Here is a 19,403-nt window from a genome sequence, read left to right as displayed (position 1 = left end):
TGGCGTGTGGTATATGAACAAAAGCACTGGGTGATGCAGCCACGGAACATCAAATAGTGAGACCTGCGGGCCATTAACAGCCTAGTACTGTAGTTCAAAGAGGCAAAACTGGATATGCCTGTCCTTGCTGCACTAGGGATATGTGGTCATATCGCAAAGAAAAGTGCCTAGCGCCCAACACCTTAAACACACACACACACACACAATATTGCGAGTCCTGTAACTTAATCCCATCATTGCTGCAGGGACCATCTATTCATGGCAGAAAAATGTCGACCACTCCAGCAGTGCGGTTACTTTCAACCCCCGAACAAATATTTTCAGCTAGCAAAGTTCAAGCTAAACAGATAACAAGGAGCGTTAAACATTTAGGATTATAATATGATACATAAAAGATTGGCAAACAAGCACCCCTATTTATTGGTAATGCACAGTGCACATTAAAAGCAAAACTGTGTTTATTCTCATATTAGAACAATGAGGAGATAAGACATTAATGTACAAGCAGACAAATACTGGATCAGTCAGCAATCAGCAAGGTTGTACCTGCATTTAAATCAGAACAATGAAAGGATTTGGGATAAAAGTGCGCACATAGAACTTTTATAAGTACCCGGCAAGCACTGAAACTCAATACCATATAAATATAGTATTTGTTTAAATGATTTAACTAAAGGCTGGTCATTTCCGTGTACAAACACAGACATACTTTCACTACAAGGCTATATAACAATTAGACTGTATGTAACTTTCAATTACAATTCATTTTAATATCATTATCCATAAATATGCACAAATATTGGTAATTACTTAGTTGTCCAAATAGCAACATAATGACATTTTGTTGGCAGGAAATGATGTAGGTGATAGAAAGTATAGATGAGTAATAAAAGCACACACAGTATTGCATGTTTTCCTTGAGTATTTTACGTGAGTAATTTTTCGTTTGCTTACCTCAACCATGGGTTCCAAAGAGCAAAAGTAATACATTATTTTAACTGGATCGGGCACATTCTACCACTATAAAGGACAATCAGAATCTCCATTGGTTTATGTCATTGCCAGCGAGCCAGGAGAGTGGAATGTCCCCATGGTGTGAGTCATTGCCCTAATTGACTGGCTGAAACAGACAGTGCCCACTCTTAGCACCAGGAGCTGGGACTACCCTGGTGAATACGTCCTTTGTGAAGCAGGCGGCTCCAGTGATAAGGAACCCGTGGTTTTTGCCCACATTGGACCACGCAGTTTAATTAATATAAAAATATATGGTTATTTTATTTAATACCTGCCCTTTGCCACAAATACAGTTAGTTCTGAAGAAATCAATTGAATTTTCCCCACCTTACTCTATTAGAACTGGGGGTTGTTATATATTTCTGCCCTATTCTCTATGATAGACACAGCAAATTGGCTACACAGTTCCACCCCAGCGTTGGCTGCACGCATGATTGCAGAATAAAAATGGGAAATGTTATAGAATCTATTTTTATAAAGGATGTTTACTGAAGTGATCCAGTGACTCATTAGCTCACACAATCAGTACAATTTAACGCCTACATTAATTAAATTAATGACATCAAAATACACACAAAAAAGGCTTTTACAATATGTTCAGTAGATTAAATATATAGAGTATACAGTTAAAAACTCAATGGTTGGACTAAAAAATTAAAAAGCATGGTACCATAAAGTGCTAAAAGAGTTTTGTAAGGATCCACCCACTTTTATTAAAATAGATTATATATATATATATATATATATATATATTCCCCCCCCCCCCTTTTCTTGAGGGAATTTTTTGCAGTTCACTGCATACGCCATGACTGCTAAAGAGGCTCACGTACTAATTAGGAACATAACCTTTTTTTAAATGTACAGTCCCAGGTACTTATTTTTTTTTGTTTTGTTAAACTAGCCACCAATATAATAATAGCATGTTCTTGTATAGCACTGCTAGTTTTACATAGTGCTTTACAGAGACATTTTGTAGGCACGAGTCCCTGCCCCGTGGAGCTTACAATTTTTTTTTTGGTGCCTGAGGCACAGGGAGATAGTGTCCAAGGTCACAAGGAGGCAACACTGGGAATTGAACCAGGTTCCCCTGCCCCAAACTCAGTGTCTTTACTCACTGAACCACTCCTTCCCATAGATTTACAGGAATAAAAAGAACAGGAATAAAAAAAATGTAAAAAAAGAACAGGAGGTTGTATATATTTAAGAGTACTTTGATATTAGGTGCTTTATCTTTCCACCTGCTACGTGGGACTGACACTTTAAATGAACTAAAAGTAAAGATGTGGAGGCTCTTATGCTCAATTTAACTAATTTTCCTGCCCACAATGCATTGCTTCAAAAGGGATAAAGATGACCCCAGTTGCAAAAACCAACGTTTCTACCAGGTTCACTCTTCTTTGTTGATGTGACACTTTATGACACTTTGGGAGGTGTTCTTGGAGATGGTGACCTGTTGGCGGAACCTTCGTTTGCAGATTCCACTTTGGGTGATGCTTGTCCAGGCGTTTGAAGCCTGTTGGAAGTAACAGGCCTTAAAGCAATCTCATCAGCCTTCACTGGGTTGCTGGGAGTTTTCTCTCTCTTGGTCGGAGTAGCCCTTGGGGTAGGTCCACTCGGAGTGACTGCTACATGCGGAGATGTTTGTTCTGCCGCAATTGGCTGCTTCGTGTCCTTCCATCGCCTGGCCCCAGATTTCGAGTTGTATTCATAGATGTGTCCCGTAACTAAAAACCAAAAAAAAATAGCACAGTCATTTGTTTTTGTAGATAGCAAAGAGAAAGTATTAACCCCATTGAGCCGTCAAAGAGGCTTTCAACAAGAGGTGAGGTTCTGTGCTTGACTTCATTTAACACTGGGGAGAAGCTATTTTCACCACATTTTGGGAAGCTTTATTCAATGTTTATGCTTAGAAATCAAAGTTTCTTTAAACGGAAGATGTAACTATTTGTCTGTCAATTAAAAAGTAGTAGTACTCAGCGGCCGTATAATTAAAAAGTAATGGTACTCTTTACTCCCTAGTACTACAGTATTACACTTCTACCACTGACCTAATTTTACAACCTGGATGCTGCCGTACAGATGTAGCAGGCGTTATTGCCAGCCCCCTCACCCCATTAATGGGATGCATTAATGATACAGTTATTACCGCAAGATTTACTGCGAGTACTATTAAAAGCAATAATGAAGGAAGGGAACCCGCACACTCAAAAAGGCAAACAGAGAAAGTATGTGAATCCAAAAAAATGTTTTACACTGAAACGCCATACACAGTGAATACAGACACACAGATAAGTATATAAAGTGAGCTGAAATAAAACAAACCGGACTCAGAATGAGAGTAAGCCATATGCAAAGAATACTTAGCTCCTTTCCCTCCTTCCATTTTTGTCCGTATATATTGAGGGATTTAGGGGTCCGTTTGCGTTCCTGCACCTTTGCTATACCTTGCTACTTATCTTGGGCGTGCTGACCTTTGTATATTTGTATACTATTGAAAGCAATGGGAACACTTGCGTTGTCTCCCTTAAATATGATATTACATGCGATATTTACATAGTTATTCCAAGTTAGCGAGGGTAATAACGCCCGCTACATCTGTACCTGCCAACTCCAAGTAAGTAGTATGCAGGGCTTGATAACGCAATCTCTAATAGGTCTTCTTAGATATCGTCTATAAATACCTCAATAGTCTCTTCTTTCTACCAAGAACTCTACCTGAAAAAATGATTTGTTTTCTCATGAATTATACTATAGCCATCACTACATTTTAAATTGAAATCTTTTAAATGGGTCTATTTAAAAAAAAAAAAATTTAAACAATGTGTGTTATGTATCAAAATCTCCCAACTGCAAAACCTGTGGAAACCAGGTAAAACAATAATGCCAACGCATTGTAAAAAAAGAAGAAAGAACACCCCTAAGGAATGCATTACATCTGGACAGACAGTGACATTTATACAAACATACGTTTCCACTTCTGAACACAAAGCTGGAGCTCGTTCATCACAGGACAATCTGCCTTTTTGTCCCCCTGAATTATTGTTGTCACAGATCTGTCTAATGGTTTGTTGGACGCTTTCATTCTGTCACGGAAGATTATACAGCATTCTCTCCGTGCCCAGAGCAGGCGCAGAACACACACTGGATTAGATCCACAGAGCTGTGTTAAATCGGGGCTCATAACGGCACGTAACCTAATTCAGTAACGTCCGTTATTTTCCCTGAGGTTAACGCAAATCCACAAATCTATCTATATGCAAAAACATCAGCCATTATATATCTCATTAGCATAGGCTTAACTCCACCTTGAAAGAGAGAGACAGAGAGAGAGATCTCACTTGAAAGACCTGGGACATAACCCAATTAGCACATTTCCCAAGGATCTCTCCACGTATTGTATAAAGGAGTGTTTGTGGAGCTACGTTAGTCAATGGGTACTCCACTGAAATACACCCCGTGCAATGCATTGAGGCTTTTGTTCCTGCTCCAGGAAACCATGTTCTGTGGTATGCGTGCGCCATATTACATTTCTGGGATACAGAGTCTCAAAAACCAGGATTCCACAGATAGAATAATATGGTTGTCATATAAAAACAGAAAAAAAAAACATTGGTAACTCAATATTTGTGACCTTTTAATCAAACAAATATGTTATATAGGACTAATGAAAAACAGAATAGATGGGGATAAGAGTAAAAGAAAGAGCTAGATCAAGATACCATGATGACGTGGGTTCAGACAAACATTACTGTATAGCAGTAATAACCCCCGGTAGCCTATATGAGTTTAATTCGTATAATATTAGTTTAATGCCCCACGAGCATCGCCTCTGTTTGTTTTTTTAAATAAAGTTTTTCTAGTGTTAAAAAACATGATTTTAATCTCTAGCTTCTGGGGTTACCATGGTAACCTGTAGACGTAATATAAATGCTTATATGGCCTGAACAGAGCATCAGTTTTTAAAAATAACGACAGCGTTGGAAAGGGAAAGAAAATACATCTTAAAGTAAAGAAATAAAGCAATTATGACAAACTAATTGCCACGATTTTGCTATTGGTTCCACTTTTCTGCCTTAATAAACAGCCCCCACACAGTCAAGCACGTAGAATTTCAAGCAAGCTTGTCACAAGGCAGCCAACAAACAAGTATGCAAAAGGAGAATTTGAAGTTGCAGTTCATACATGCTGCATTGTAAAGCGGTACTGAGCATCACTATACATTTCTAACCCTGTGAAGCTTCATATACAGTACTTAGAGAACAGAATCTCAAAAAATATGTTTGGCTCTTTCCAATTATTACAGTTGGGACTCCTGCCCTTTAATTAAAGCAAACATCAGCAGCGAAATCATTATCATGGGTGGACTGTGACCCAGGAGGGCTAATTTACGAAGCTGTCTTCTGCTATAAGACGCCTACAAGCGCTGAAACACCCATTCAATGAGCTGTAAGGTGTCTAATGGCAGAAGACTGCTTAGTCAATATGGGCAAATGTATCAGGTGTTAGGTGCGGCGAGGATCCGTGTAGCTCGTTTCCTTAGCTTCTTCTGTGCTGGAGGGACCTTGCGTGTGCCTAGGGATACTCTATCATTTTATTATAAAGCACCAGGTTCATTTTCTCACTGAACTGCTGTTTCAACATCTGCAACGTTGAAGGGCCCAGCGAAGGATTCCTTAGCAAACCAATGTGTTTCTGGCTCCTTCCTCACTGAATGTGTCAAACAAGATTATGTCAGGGGCGCATTGACTCCGCTGTATCACCAGAGGATCTTACCTGGATCTTGTGCTTCCCCATCAAAGACAGTGTTTATCTTGGTACTTTCCTGTGAAGTAACAAACATATAACATATGAAGATGGCTATTGGATGCTATTTCAGTTACCCATAACTAGGGTGACCAGATGTCCCGGTTTAGCCGGGACAGTCCCGGTTTTTAGGGCTCTGTCCTAACCTTTTTGGGTGCTGTCTCGGTTTTCGGTTCCCCCTGACGAGCGCCATTTCATTTAAATGCTGGGGGAGGCGTGAGGGCTCTGTAACTCTCTTACCTGGTCTCTGCCCGGTCTTCGGCGATGCGTCGTCATGGCAAGGCAGCGTCAAAGGCCCCTGCGGGGTTATGTGACGTCACGCGTCGCCATGGTAACGTGCGTCAAATGCCGCGGCAGGGTCACGTCACGTGACCCACTACGTCATTTGACGCCGAGTCTTAGGAGAGGGGGCACGAACGCTGCGGCTCCCGCAGGGGGGCCGCAACTCGAGAAGTTTGCGCAACCCTAAGTTAACCAATGCAGCCCAAGATGTCAGGATACCACCCCTCCTCAATATAACTCAAAAACAGAAAAAATAGAGGGCGCCCTCTGTTTTTTCTGTACTTAAGTCTGTGAATACATAACATAAGATTGATACTGTCAATATTTGTATAGCTCCCATCGAGATAGAGTTCAGCAACCCGCTAAGTATCAATTACCGAATCTATAAACAGCTAGTTTAAAGTTTAAACCTCTTATTTTTTATGGGATGTCCAAACTATTACAGTAAGTGTAGGTATCTAACAATAAAAACATGTTTAGTGACATGCAGCAGAAGGGCGTAACACTTTTGTAATTTAACCTTTAAACTTACCCAGAAGACATCATGCTTAATCTTTTTCTTTTCTACAAGATAAAAAAAATTATGTGTTATGTCTTCGATAAATATGCCATATTATGGTGATTTGGAAATCGGGTAACAATAGAGGTTTAATATTAACTCATCGAGCACTAAAAGAGTAACTATGAAATGGGATAACCTGGTTGAAGAACTACCTAGTTCAAGTCTGTGTATTTACCTGTACTTCTGGATAGAAAAATGTAATTGTAAACTCTTTGTGTCTCCAGTGTTGATATTCTGAATGCGATTTCTGTCCAGTATTTGTTTCCTACAGATGTAGCCAGACTATGGAGCCTCTTCTCGTAGCTCCGAAGTTGTCCATGCCTAACCGGACGGTTTGGCATATTCGTAAGTAGCAGAATGATATATGAGAAAACCCGTATTCTTTATTGCAAACCAATCATTCTAAAACGCTTCTAACAATAAGTGATAAACCACATGGTTTAACAGCCAAAACGGGTGGAGGTACTTGCTTTAAAAGCAGAATAGCCTGAGGTGGTGCCAACTCCATCCCCTGTCTGACTTATGGGTTTTGCTCGCTCAGCCAAACCCATATTTCAGGCTCTGCAGGTGTAGGGGGTATGATACCTTTTATTGGACCAACAAGTAGTTGAAATGTTACAAGCTTTCGAACCTCTCGGGGTCCTTCATCCATATAACTGCATGTATCACACAATACCAATCTCACCACCCTTGAGGTGGCGTGAGAAAAATGGGAGTTTTTCAGAAGCTGTTTCATAACAGAGCTACGACAATAGCAGTTTTAGTATAAAAAAAAATGTGAGTTGGAGAATTTTTTGACAAACCGATCGGATTGGCAGAACCAGAGTGAAACCATTTCTACAAATGCCTTTTGGACACGGATTGAACATGCGAGAAGGGCTTACAGGATAGCGCAGCATGCCAATCCGCTTTCAAAAGGTTCTTTAGAAGCGGTTTCGCACACTTTGGAGCTACTAGAGTAGGCCCAGGGAAAGTGAGCCTCGCTATCTGTAACTTTAATTCCTTTGTGACCTGGTTCACAATAATCCTTTATTTCTCCGGTAAACGTTTGGTCCGATCCAGAAGACCTACACAAGGATGTGTGTAAAAGGTTCAAAAATATTGGAGGCTAGTGTCCTCAAGACAAAGTAGGTAACTATCAGATAAGTAAAAGCATCTGCGGTATCAGCGGCACTAGTCACATCCACGCGCTCCCAGATCGGCACAGACAAATCTGTGTGATTTTCTGGATCGGAGTACCCACTGCTCAATTGTGTGCAGGTTTGATTCGCCTGAATACACTGTGTGAGCTGCATATTTATGTATATTTAAGTGATGTCTATTTGACCTGCCTGGTTTGTGTTTATCAGTGTTCTCCTGCATTACACCGAGTATCCAGATACTGGTTGTACATATTTTCAGAGGGGGTTCCTTGTGCCTATCTCTCTAAATCTATGGCTCTCGCATCTCCATGCTATTAACATATACTGTAATTAGGACGACACCCTATTGGTGTTTTTCTCTTTAATTGTTTGCTCCTCACTGCTGTGATTATGTAATAAACGTTGTATATTTTTCCCCACACCCTGGAGTGCTGTTTTGAGTACACCCTTTGGGTTGTTCCTTATTTCTGTCCCTTTTAAACTATGACTAGACAGCAAACATCTTAACTAACACTCAGTCAACTTTATAATGGAGATGCATGTATATAATAGAAATAAGTAAAAGGCTGATACATACCTGGAGTTTCTATCCTGTGTAAAAGAAAACACAAACCGTGTAAATATGCAATGAAATAGTTGCTGCACACGGGCTAACTAAAATATTTATTTCAATGTGAATCAGATAATATAAAATTACCTTAATTTAAACAATGTCATTTATCAGGTGTTCATGTAACAGAGACAGAGCCCGCATTTAATATGCTGTGAGGCCAATTCTCAGCCCAGGAAAAGAGATCCGCTCTATTGAAAATTAAACTTTTCTGATAACGGGGAAAAGCTTCAGAGCAAATTAAAGCAGCAATTCCCCCATTTTTGGCATTTAATTTTTTTTGCATAAATCAGAACTGTGAGATATTCCACAGCTATTATTTCTAGCTCTGGGATCCCCCCGGATCCTGACATATTTACTTTTTTATTTGCTGGTAAAATTAAAGTAAAATCAAAGATGGCCACCGGAGTCATCCAATAGGAAGCTGCCATGTCACGCTTTGATGCCATTGTGGCTTCCTATTGGTATGTGGGAGTGTGAGACTTGAATGGCAGCCATATTGATTTCCCAAGAGACACCAAAAACACCAGCACCTAAAAAGGTAAATATCTGAGGAACCAGAGAGGACCATCAGAGCGAAGAAATTAGCACGGTTCCGCTCAAAAAGACCCCACGGTTCCGATTCTGGAAAAATAAAAATAAAGAAACGGTCACATTATGGATTGCTCCATCACTGATGATGGAACGGAAGGGGAGGAGTCCTCCCCATTCAGATAGCGCATAGGGCGCAGAACGCGATCTCCCCTAAGAAAACTAGCATTTTTGGGGGGGACGTAAATATTGCGTCATGGGGCACCCAGGGTGCTAGAACACGTCGTGCTAGCACTAAAAGGGTTAAATGAGGGCCAAAGAGAGAGAGAGAGATAAAGACGTGATAGGGAGCATAAAACAGAGACCCCTATGCATTGTTCTACGAAGCCGCCATCTCCTTATTCGGGAAGATTTCAGCTCCATTCGAGCCAATGCTTCCCAGTGTATTAAATAACAGTGGAACGAGAAAAAGTAAGACTGATAAATCAGGTCTGAATATTTACTGAACAAGGGCAACCCGTATATTAGGTTTCAACAGGTGACCAATGGCTACCTGACTAGTAACACGTGTGAACAATTTTAAAAAAAAACTGCTTTTGTAGGAAAGATTTATAGTAAAATACATTTCACTTATTTTTTTAGATTCTAGATACAGTACTCACAGCTGCTGGGTGTCTGGTTTGGGACTTGGTCTACAGCGAATGTATTTTGCCAGAATGTAGGTCAGATACCCAAGGAGGCCAAGAAGAAGTAAACAGCCGAGTGTGATCACGAACGGCACATACCAACCAGATGCTGAATAGACATTTGCAGTTCTCAGCACATACGTAACTGCAGGCTGGAAACATACAAAGAACACATCACATACTGTATGTAATGCCGAGCTGGAAACATACAAATAACACATCACATACTGTATGTAATGCCGAGCTGGAAACATACAAAGAACACATCACATACTGTATGTAATGCCAAGCTGGAAACATACAAAGAACACATCACATACTGTATGTAATGCCAACCTGGAAACATACAAATAACACATCACATAGTGTATGTAATGCCAAGCTGGAAACATACAAAGAACACATCACATACTGTATGTAATGCCAAGCTGGAAACATACAAAGAACACATCACATACTGTATGTAATGCCAACCTGGAAACATACAAAGAACACATCACATACTGTATGTAATGCCAACCTGGAAACATACAAATAACACATCACATAGTGTATGTAATGCCAACCTGGAAACATACAAATAACACATCACATAGTTTATGTAATGCCGAGCTGGAAACATACAAACAACACATCACATACTGTATGTAATGCCGAGCTGGAAACATACAGAGAACACATCACATACTGTATGTAATGCCTAGCTGGAAACATACAAATAACACATCACATACTGTATGTAATGCCGAGCTGGAAACATACAAATAACACATCACATACTGTATGTAATGCCAACCTGGAAACATATAAATAACACATCACATACTGTATGTAATGCCAACCTGGAAACATATAAATAACACATCACATACTGTATGTAATGCCGAGCTGGAAACATACAAAGAACACATCACATACTGTATGTAATGCCGAGCTGGAAACATACAAAGAACACACCACATACTGTATGTAATGCCGAGCTGGAAACATACAAAGAACACACCACATACTGTATGTAATGCCGAGCTGGAAACATACAAAGAACACATCACATACTGTATGTAATGCCGAGCTGGAAACATACAAAGAACACATCACATACTGTATGTAATGCCGAGCTGGAAACATACAAAGAACACATCACATACTGTATGCCAGCGGTGCGCAAAGTGGGGGGCGTGACCCCCAGGGGGGCGGGAGATTTTGCTGGGTGGGCGCGGGTAGTGTCATCTGACGCCGCGGCGCCATGTGACGTGATGTCACACGCGTCAAATCACGCCACGGGTCACATGACGTGACGTCACATGACACTGCAGCGTCATCTGACGCGGATGAAGGTAGGCGGCGCGAGTGCCGGGGGAGAGAGACAGGGGGGCGCAGCACTAAAAGTTTGCGCTCCCCTGTTCTACAGTACATTGAAAGTCCAGTTGAAATTCCACTTCTTCAAAGAAGCAGCTCATTACATTTTCTGCGCTTTGCTACGAACTCCAGTTTCCACTGACCTCCCCTAACTGCACTTTGAATAATGCACTTTTACTCCTACAGGGTCTGCAAGTCTCGTAACATACCACTTAGATTGTAAGCTCTTCGGGGCAGGGTCTCCCTTTGCCTTATGTTGTCAGTTACCTGCTGCACTTATCCCCATTGTCTGTACTTTATTTACCTTGTATTGTCATTTTGTAAAGGGCTGCGTACACTGTTGGCGCTATATAAATAACATTATACAGGCATATGCAATACCAGACTGCGAACACACAATGAACACATCACATATATAATACTAGGATGGAAACATACAATGAACACATCACATATATAATACTAGGATGGAAACATACAATGAACACATCACATATATAATACTAGGATGGAAACATACAAAGAACACATCACATATATAATACTAGGATGGAAACATACAAAGAACACATCACATATATAATACTAGGATGGAAACATACAAAGAACACATCACATATATAATACTAGGATGGAAAAAAAAACAAAAAACACATAATGCCAGACCCTGCAAAACGATACAGGGCCTTCTGTCTACCGTTTTGCAGTTTCACAATATATTTTTACACATTGAGGGAACTTCAAACATCTGTAGGTGAGTTTAAAGCCACAATCCCCTCCCCTGACATCTTTGACCTTCAGTGAAATTAGAAGGGTATTTAGGGGGATAATAAAAATATTGTTTCCAAAATAGGTGTTGTAGGATCAGTAGGTCCTGCAACGCATTGCAAGACACCCAAGTGGTTAAATGCCCTGACTTGCCCACCCCTACAGTGTGTTATGAGTATAGGCTCCAAATATCCTTTGCTCAGGGACTGCGTATGTGGTTTAACTTGTATAATAGAAGTTGTGATATGTGAAAGCAGCATGGTTATCGTTATCACCTGGAGATATCGGTAACAAATAAGCACATTCAGTAGGATCGTGTTTCAGTCAAAGCCAACAAAAATACTTCCTAAAATCCTTAATCCCCCTCTGAGACACGTTGGTTCAGAAAGTGATTGTGTGAAGCTGTGAACTTTAATCTTTTTGGTAATAAAGAAAGTGCCGGCTCAAATGGCATTATTCATTTAGCAGAGGCAAACAAAAACACATTTATTCAAAGGCTGCCATTAAAAACATCCAGAGTTAACAGAGAAGAAAATGCCTTTAGAAATATTTCAAATAAATATTTCCGTGTTTGTTCTGCAAACAGAATAAGGGAATGGTGCTGGAAGGACTGTTCTGTTTCTTGTTTCAGGCAAAGAAGGCTGGGCAGCCGTGTGGGCCCTCTCTTTCATGTAATAAAATAACAGAAGTAGGAGAATGAGTGCGAGACCTTTTATTGGCCCAACAGATACATGATACATTACAAGTTTTCAACCCTCGCCGGGATCTTCATCGGGTATAGCAGAAGCAGAGGGTATTTTATACAGTATTGTAGAGAGATGGTATCTAGTTACAGTGTATATGAAGAGTAAGTGAGATATTATGACAGGGCGGATGCAGAAGGCTAGTTGTAATAGGAACATAGACAAAGAGGAGACACACAAGTAAGATGTGGAATGTGTAATCAATCTTGTGATTGATGTCATGGCCATAGAAATATTGTAGATAAATATGCAGTGGTCCTATTTTTGCCTTTGTCCAATTTAAATTCTGTGGAAATTGTATTGAAACCTGATTTAACCTTAACCTACGCTTAGCTGTGCAACTAAAGCAATTTGATGCTTTGAGGTGTGTGTGTATGTGTATGTGTATATATGTATATATGTATATATGTATATTATATATATATATATATATATATATATATATATATATATATATATATATATATATATATATCTTATACTATATTAGTGAAAGCACTGTATGCCTGCCTGCATGCATGCCTGCCTGCCTGGATGTCCGGTGTCCCTAGGGGAAATCTCATTGGTCCCTTGGGCCGCCCCCGCACACCTTTCATTGGCCTGAGGCGGAGTGACGGCCAAAGGACACACACACAGGGACACACACACAGGGACACACACACACAGGGACACACACACACACACACAGGGACACACACACAGGGACACATACACACACACAGGGACACACACACACAGGGACACACACACACACACAGGGACACACACTCTCCCCCGTCAGTTGGACCGCAGCTCACCTTCCACACACCCCCCCCCCCCTCCTCTCCCGGTGCCCCTCCTCTCCCGGTGCCCCTCACTCTCTCCCCCCTCCCCACCTCACCCAAATCCCCACGCTCCGCAACATCCCCAGCCGCACCATCACCCTCACCGTGTGCCGCGGAGGAAGCGCGGCCCTGGCTCCTTCCTCCTCGCGGCGCGGCCCGGGCCTCCTGCTCTCCCCCTCACGTGTGACGCTACCGGAGAGGGGAAGCGCGGCGCGGGACTCCCCATCACGTGCGCCGCTACCGGAGAGGGGAAGCGCGGGCCGGGCCGCCTGCTCTCCCCATCACGTGCGCCGCTACCGGAGAGGGGAAGCGCGGCGCGGGACTCCTGCCACTCTTGCCCTCCCCCCAGCTTCCCGAACTCACCTCCTGCCCCAGCCAGATGCCACGGGGTCAAGGTAAGTCACACACCGTCTCCCACCCACGCACTGTCACCCAGTCACCCACACACCCACCCAGTCACTTTCACCCACCCACCCAGTCACTCACTCAGTCACCCACCCACTCACTCAGTCACCCACTCAGTCACCCACCCACCCACCCACTCACTTAGTCACCCACTCACTTAGTCACCCACCCACTCACTCAGTCACCCACCCACTCACTCAGTCACCCACCCACTCACTCACTCAGTCACCCACCCACACACCCACCCAGTCACCCACTCAGTCACCCACCCAGTCACCCACTCAGTCACCCACCCACACACCCAGTCACCCACCCACACACCCACCCAGTCACCCACCCAGTCACCCACCCAGTCACTTTCACCCAGTCACCCACCCACTCAGTCACCCACCCACTCAGTCACCCAGTCACCCATTCAGTCAGTCACCCAGTCACCCACCCATTCAGTAAGTCAGTCACCCACTCACCCACCCACTCACTCACTCAGTCACCCACCCACTCAGTCACCCAGTCACCCACCCATTCAGTCACCCAGTCACCCATTCAGTCAGTCACCCAGTCACCCACCCATTCAGTCAGTCAGTCTCCCACTCACCCACCCAGTCACCCACTCACCCACCCAGTCAGTCACCCACTCACCCACCCAGTCAGTCACCCACTCACCCACCCAGTCAGTCACCCACTCACCCACCCAGTCAGTCACCCACTCACCCACCCACTCACCCACCCAGTCAGTCACTCACTCACCCACCCAGTCAGTCACCCACTCACCCACCCAGTCAGACACCCACTCACCCACCCAGTCAGTCACCCACTCACCCACCCAGTCAGTCACCCACTCACCCACCCAGTCAGTCACTCACCCACCCAGTCAGTCACCCACCCACCCACCCACCCAGTCACCCACCCACCCAGTCACCCACCCACCCAGTCACCCATTCACCCACCCAGTCAGTCTCCCACTCACCCACCCAGTCAGTCTCCCACTCACCCACCGAGTCAGTCTCCCACTCACCCACCCACCGACCCAACTCACCCACCCAACCACCGACCCAAAGTCATCCACCGACCCAAAGTCACCCACCCACCGACCCAAAGTCAAACCGACCCAAAGTCACCCACCCACCGACCCAAAGTCACATACCCACCGACCCAAAGTCACACACCCACCGACCCAAAGTCAAACCGACCCAAAGTCACCCACCCACCGACCCAAAGTCACCCACCCACCGACCCAAAGTCAAACCGACCCAAAGTCACCCACCCACTCAGTCACCCACCCACCCACTCAGTCAAGTGTCACACACCCACCCAGTCACCCACACACTCAGTCAACTCAGTCACCCACCTAGCTGTCAAGGGGGGGGGGGAAGCCTAACCCTGTCGTACGCCCCCCCAAAATTACATCCCGGGAAACGCCGGGTCTCTCAGCTAGTATATATATATATATAACGGAAAAATGTCTGGATGTGTGTTTGCACCCTCACCTCATTGGCCTGAGGGGTGGGCTGACGTCACGGCCACGCCTACTCAGGGCGTGACAGTCACACCACCCTCACACTGCGTGCCCCTCTTGGCCTCACTGTCCATTTTGTGACTGCCAGACAGCACAGTTACTCCTACTCCTGCCAGGACCCCACACTCACTGCTACTCCATAGCCTCCCTCACTGTCTCCCCTATCCCCCCGCACCGCCATCCTCCCGCTCACACCACCACCCCACTACACACGTGCCTCACCGCCCCCGCGCCGCAGTCCTCCCACCTCCCTTCAGCTACGCCTGCCACGGCCGCCGACGCTCGCCTCATCCTGCTGTGGCTGACTGCCAGGGGCGCCGCAGCTCGCATCACCGCGCCTCACAGCCCCCGCACCGCTTTCCACCCCCCTCCATTCAGCTGCGGCTGCCTGCCAGGGGTGTCGCTGCTTGCCTCACTGCCCTCTCCCTTCCCCAGCTCCTACCTGCAGCCTCCACTTCAGGTATGGGCGACAGCGGGGGGAGAGATGCAGGGGGGGGAGATGCAGGGGGAGATGAGATGCAGGGTGGGGGGAGAAATGCAGGGGGGGAGAGATAACACACCCAGTCACTCACCCACACAGTCATCCACCCACCCAGTCACCCACACAGTCACCCAGTCACTCACCCACCCAGCCAGTCACCCACCTAGTCACCCACCCAGTCACCCACCCAGTCACTCACCCACCCACTCACCCACCCAGTCACTCACCCACCCAGTCACCCACCCACCCAGTCACTCACCCACCCACACAGTCACCCAGTCACTCACCCACCCAGACACTCACCCAGCCAGTCACTCAACCACCCAGTCACTCAACCACCCAGCCAGTCATCCACCCAGCCAGTCACCCACCCAGCCAGTCACCCACCCATTCAAGGGTCAGGGTCACCCACCCACCCAGTCAAGTCACCCACCCAGTCTCTCACTCACCCAGTCACTCACCCACCCAGTCACTCACCCACCCAGTCACTCACCCACCCAGTCACTCACCCACCCAGTCACTCACCCACCCAGTCACTCACGCACCCAGTTACCCACCCACCCAGTCACCCACACACCCAGTCACCCACCCCATCACCCACCCAGTCACTCATCCACCCAGTCACTCACTCACCCACCCAGTCACTCACTCACCCAGTCACTCACCCACCCACCCAGTCACTCACCCACTGACCGACCCACCCACTGAAGCCACTAATCCACCCACCCAGTCACTAACCCACTAACCCACCCAACCACTAACCCACCCACCCAGTCACTTCACTGACCCACCCACTGAGCTCTGAAGGGGGGGGGAATTGGACATGTGAAGGGGGGGGGAACAGAGGTGTGATGGGGAGCCGGAGCTGTTAACATGGGGGACGCATTCATGTGCGGGCCCAGATTCCTGTCAACGGGGGAGAAACAGTAATGGATATCCAGGGTTTGAAGGGAGCGATGATTCAGGAACACCCCAAAAAAAGAAAAAGACAAATATGGTGCAGCAAAGTCACACAATATCATGAAGCAGTGGAATCTTGGCTCATATAAATTGCCTTTTACAGCAGGTCAGTGAAGAGTCAGCATAAACAGGGGACACGGTAAGTAGAAACTAGCAGGTCAGTGAAGAGTCAGCATGAACAGGGGACACGATAAGTAGAAACTCTGAAGGGTTCTCACTCAGGGCAGCATTCATGGAAAACAACGAAGAGAGACCATGGAGTGGACCAATATAACGAATTTATAGCAGTTTAAAAAGCATAAGAAATGTACTCACAATGTGTACATCAAAATAGGGCACATAAGGTTTTCTTGAGGCAGTAGATCTCACATCAGGAAAGGTGGTAGTATGCTTGTTTGTTTCGGAACTCCCTCTGTCAAACCGCACTGAATGGCGTCTGACGTCACATCCGTCAGGAACCGCACTTACGGTTAGACGGAGGGGGAGGCAGGTAGTAGAACGGCACGGCAGATTCTTCACCTTCAGACTGGAAGCAACTATTGGTGGTGTTGTATCTCTACGCGTTTCGCTGAACTGGCGTCAGCTTCCTTGCTTATTTCTCCTGAGAAAGCTGCCGCCAGTTCAGCGAAACGTGTAGAGGTACAAAACCACCAGTAGTTGCTCCCGGTCTGAAGGTGAAGAATCTGCCGTGCCGTTCTGCTACCTGCCTCCCCCTCCGTCCAACCGGAAGTGCGGTTCCTGACGGATGTGACGTCAGACGCCATTCAGTGCGGTTTGACAGAGGGAGTTCCGAAACAAACAAGCAGACTACCACCTTTCCTGATGTGAGATCTACTGCCTCAAGAAAACCTTATGTGCCCTATTTTGATGTACACATTGTGAGTACATTTCTTATGCTTTTTAAACTGCTATAAATTCGTTATATTGGTCCACACCATGGTCTCTCTTCGTTGTTTTCCATGAATGCTGCCCTGCGTGAGAACCCTTCAGAGTTTCTACTTATCGTGTCCCCTGTTCATGCTGACTCTTCACTGACCTGCTAGTTTCCACTTACCGTGTCCCCTGTTTATGCTGACTCTTCACTGACCTGCTAGTTTCCACTTACCGTGTCCCCTGTTTATGCTGACTCTTCACTGACCTGCTGTAAGTAGGCAATTTATATGAGCCAAGATTCCACTGCTTCATGATATTGTGTGACTTTGCTACACCATATTTGTCCTTTTCTTTTTCTTTTTTTGGGGTGTTCCTGAATCATCGCTCCCTTCAAACCCTGGATATCCATTACTGTTTATAAGGGAACTTGTACAAATTCCCTGTGAAGGTTGAGAATCTTTCTATTTCATCTTACAATTCACTTTCAATTGTTTTTCACTACACTTGATTGTATTAGTTGTTTAGCGCCGTTCTGAATCACTTGGGTTTAACGGGGGAGAAACAGACAGGGGGAGAGAAAGTGGAATGGGGGGGGGAGAGAGGGCAATGGGGAGACGGCAATGGGGAGAGAGAGAGGGCAATGGGGAGAGAGAGAGAGGGCAATTGGGAGAGAGAGAGAGAGAGGGCAATTGGGAGAGAGAAAGAGAGAGAGGGCAATGGGGGGGAGAGAGAGAGGGGGAGCGGAGAAAGAGGGTGTGCCGAGAGAGAGGGGGAGCGGTAAAATTCAATGCCGGGCATCCCAGCTAAATCAGCTAGTATATATATATATATATATATATATATATATATATATATATATATATATATATATATATATATATATATATATATATATATATATAACCCTTGTTCCCCTCTCCCCCCCCAGACTCATCTGTGGTGTCTAGGGTGCATGAGGGCAGATTACATGCGTAGTGGTGGTGCATACCTGCGTGGAACAGGAGGGCCTGAGCTTCCCGCGTTGTTATTGGGGAGACAGGACCAGGCTTCTGGGGTGGTAGCCTCCATGGTTTAGTGGTGCAGCGCCTCCATCCTCTATACTCCCAGGGATATGGGATAGGACCTGTATAGAAGAACCTCCCTGGTCCCAGGGTGGATGCTCCAGACTCACACAACAGTCTTTGTATAAAAGTATTGTCTCTTTATTGGTCAGATCAGCGACTCCAAATGTAGTGGCGACCAGCAGCCACAACAACAACAGCAATGTCCTGCTTAGCACTCCACTCTCCTCCCTTTACAAGTCCTTCCTCCTCTCCTTCCCTCCAAGTCTCTCCTCCGACAGGATGGTCTGGGCTGGGGTGTCAATACCCCGCGGCCCACCTCAGAGGTTAGCCTCTGGGTGGGGAATGGATTCTCCCCATCACCCCAGACCGGGGGTGAGGGGCATTGGTCCACCGGGTCTATGATACTATCAGCTCTACTCAAAGTGGCTGAGTCTCTCCTCTCCTCTCTCTGCTCCTGTACGACTGCACAGGTGAGACCACACTGTCTCCTCCAACTCCTCGGACAGAACAGACAGTTACTCACAGGAGCTGGCTCCTAAATAGAGTCAGCCCCACCCCTCATGATGTCAGCAGAACCTCCCCTCTGTCTCATGCCTGCAGCAGAGTCAGGGGCCTGCATCTACCACTCAGGGCAGGGCTTGGAAGGGGGAAAACCCATGATGACTACTGGTGCCTGCCCTTAACAGGACTTACCACAGTAGGAGGAAGATAGGTATAGCCCGTGCTGTTTAGAGGGGGCTATATACTGTATATACACACACACATATAAACATATACACA

General features: G+C 45.3%; 1 protein-coding gene across 1 annotated transcript in view; it reads right to left on the bottom strand.

The window, feature by feature from the left end:
* Positions 1–440: 440 nt before the first annotated feature.
* CDHR3 (cadherin related family member 3) overlaps positions 441–19,403 on the bottom strand; it is a 74,862-nt gene continuing 55,899 nt past the window's right edge. Inside the window, exons 15-19 of the mRNA XM_075599694.1 lie at positions 9,607–9,782; positions 8,381–8,394; positions 6,632–6,663; positions 5,788–5,836; positions 441–2,738 (exon numbers count right to left, since the gene is read on the bottom strand). Of these exons, the coding sequence (XP_075455809.1) occupies positions 2,428–2,738; positions 5,788–5,836; positions 6,632–6,663; positions 8,381–8,394; positions 9,607–9,782 (582 nt within the window). The 3' untranslated portion in view covers positions 441–2,427. The remainder of the gene's footprint in view (positions 2,739–5,787; positions 5,837–6,631; positions 6,664–8,380; positions 8,395–9,606; positions 9,783–19,403) is intronic.

Source organism: Ascaphus truei, chromosome 5 (assembly GCF_040206685.1).
Source record: "Ascaphus truei isolate aAscTru1 chromosome 5, aAscTru1.hap1, whole genome shotgun sequence".
NCBI lineage: Eukaryota > Metazoa > Chordata > Amphibia > Anura > Ascaphidae > Ascaphus > Ascaphus truei.
This window is presented reverse-complemented; position numbering and strand designations above follow the sequence as displayed.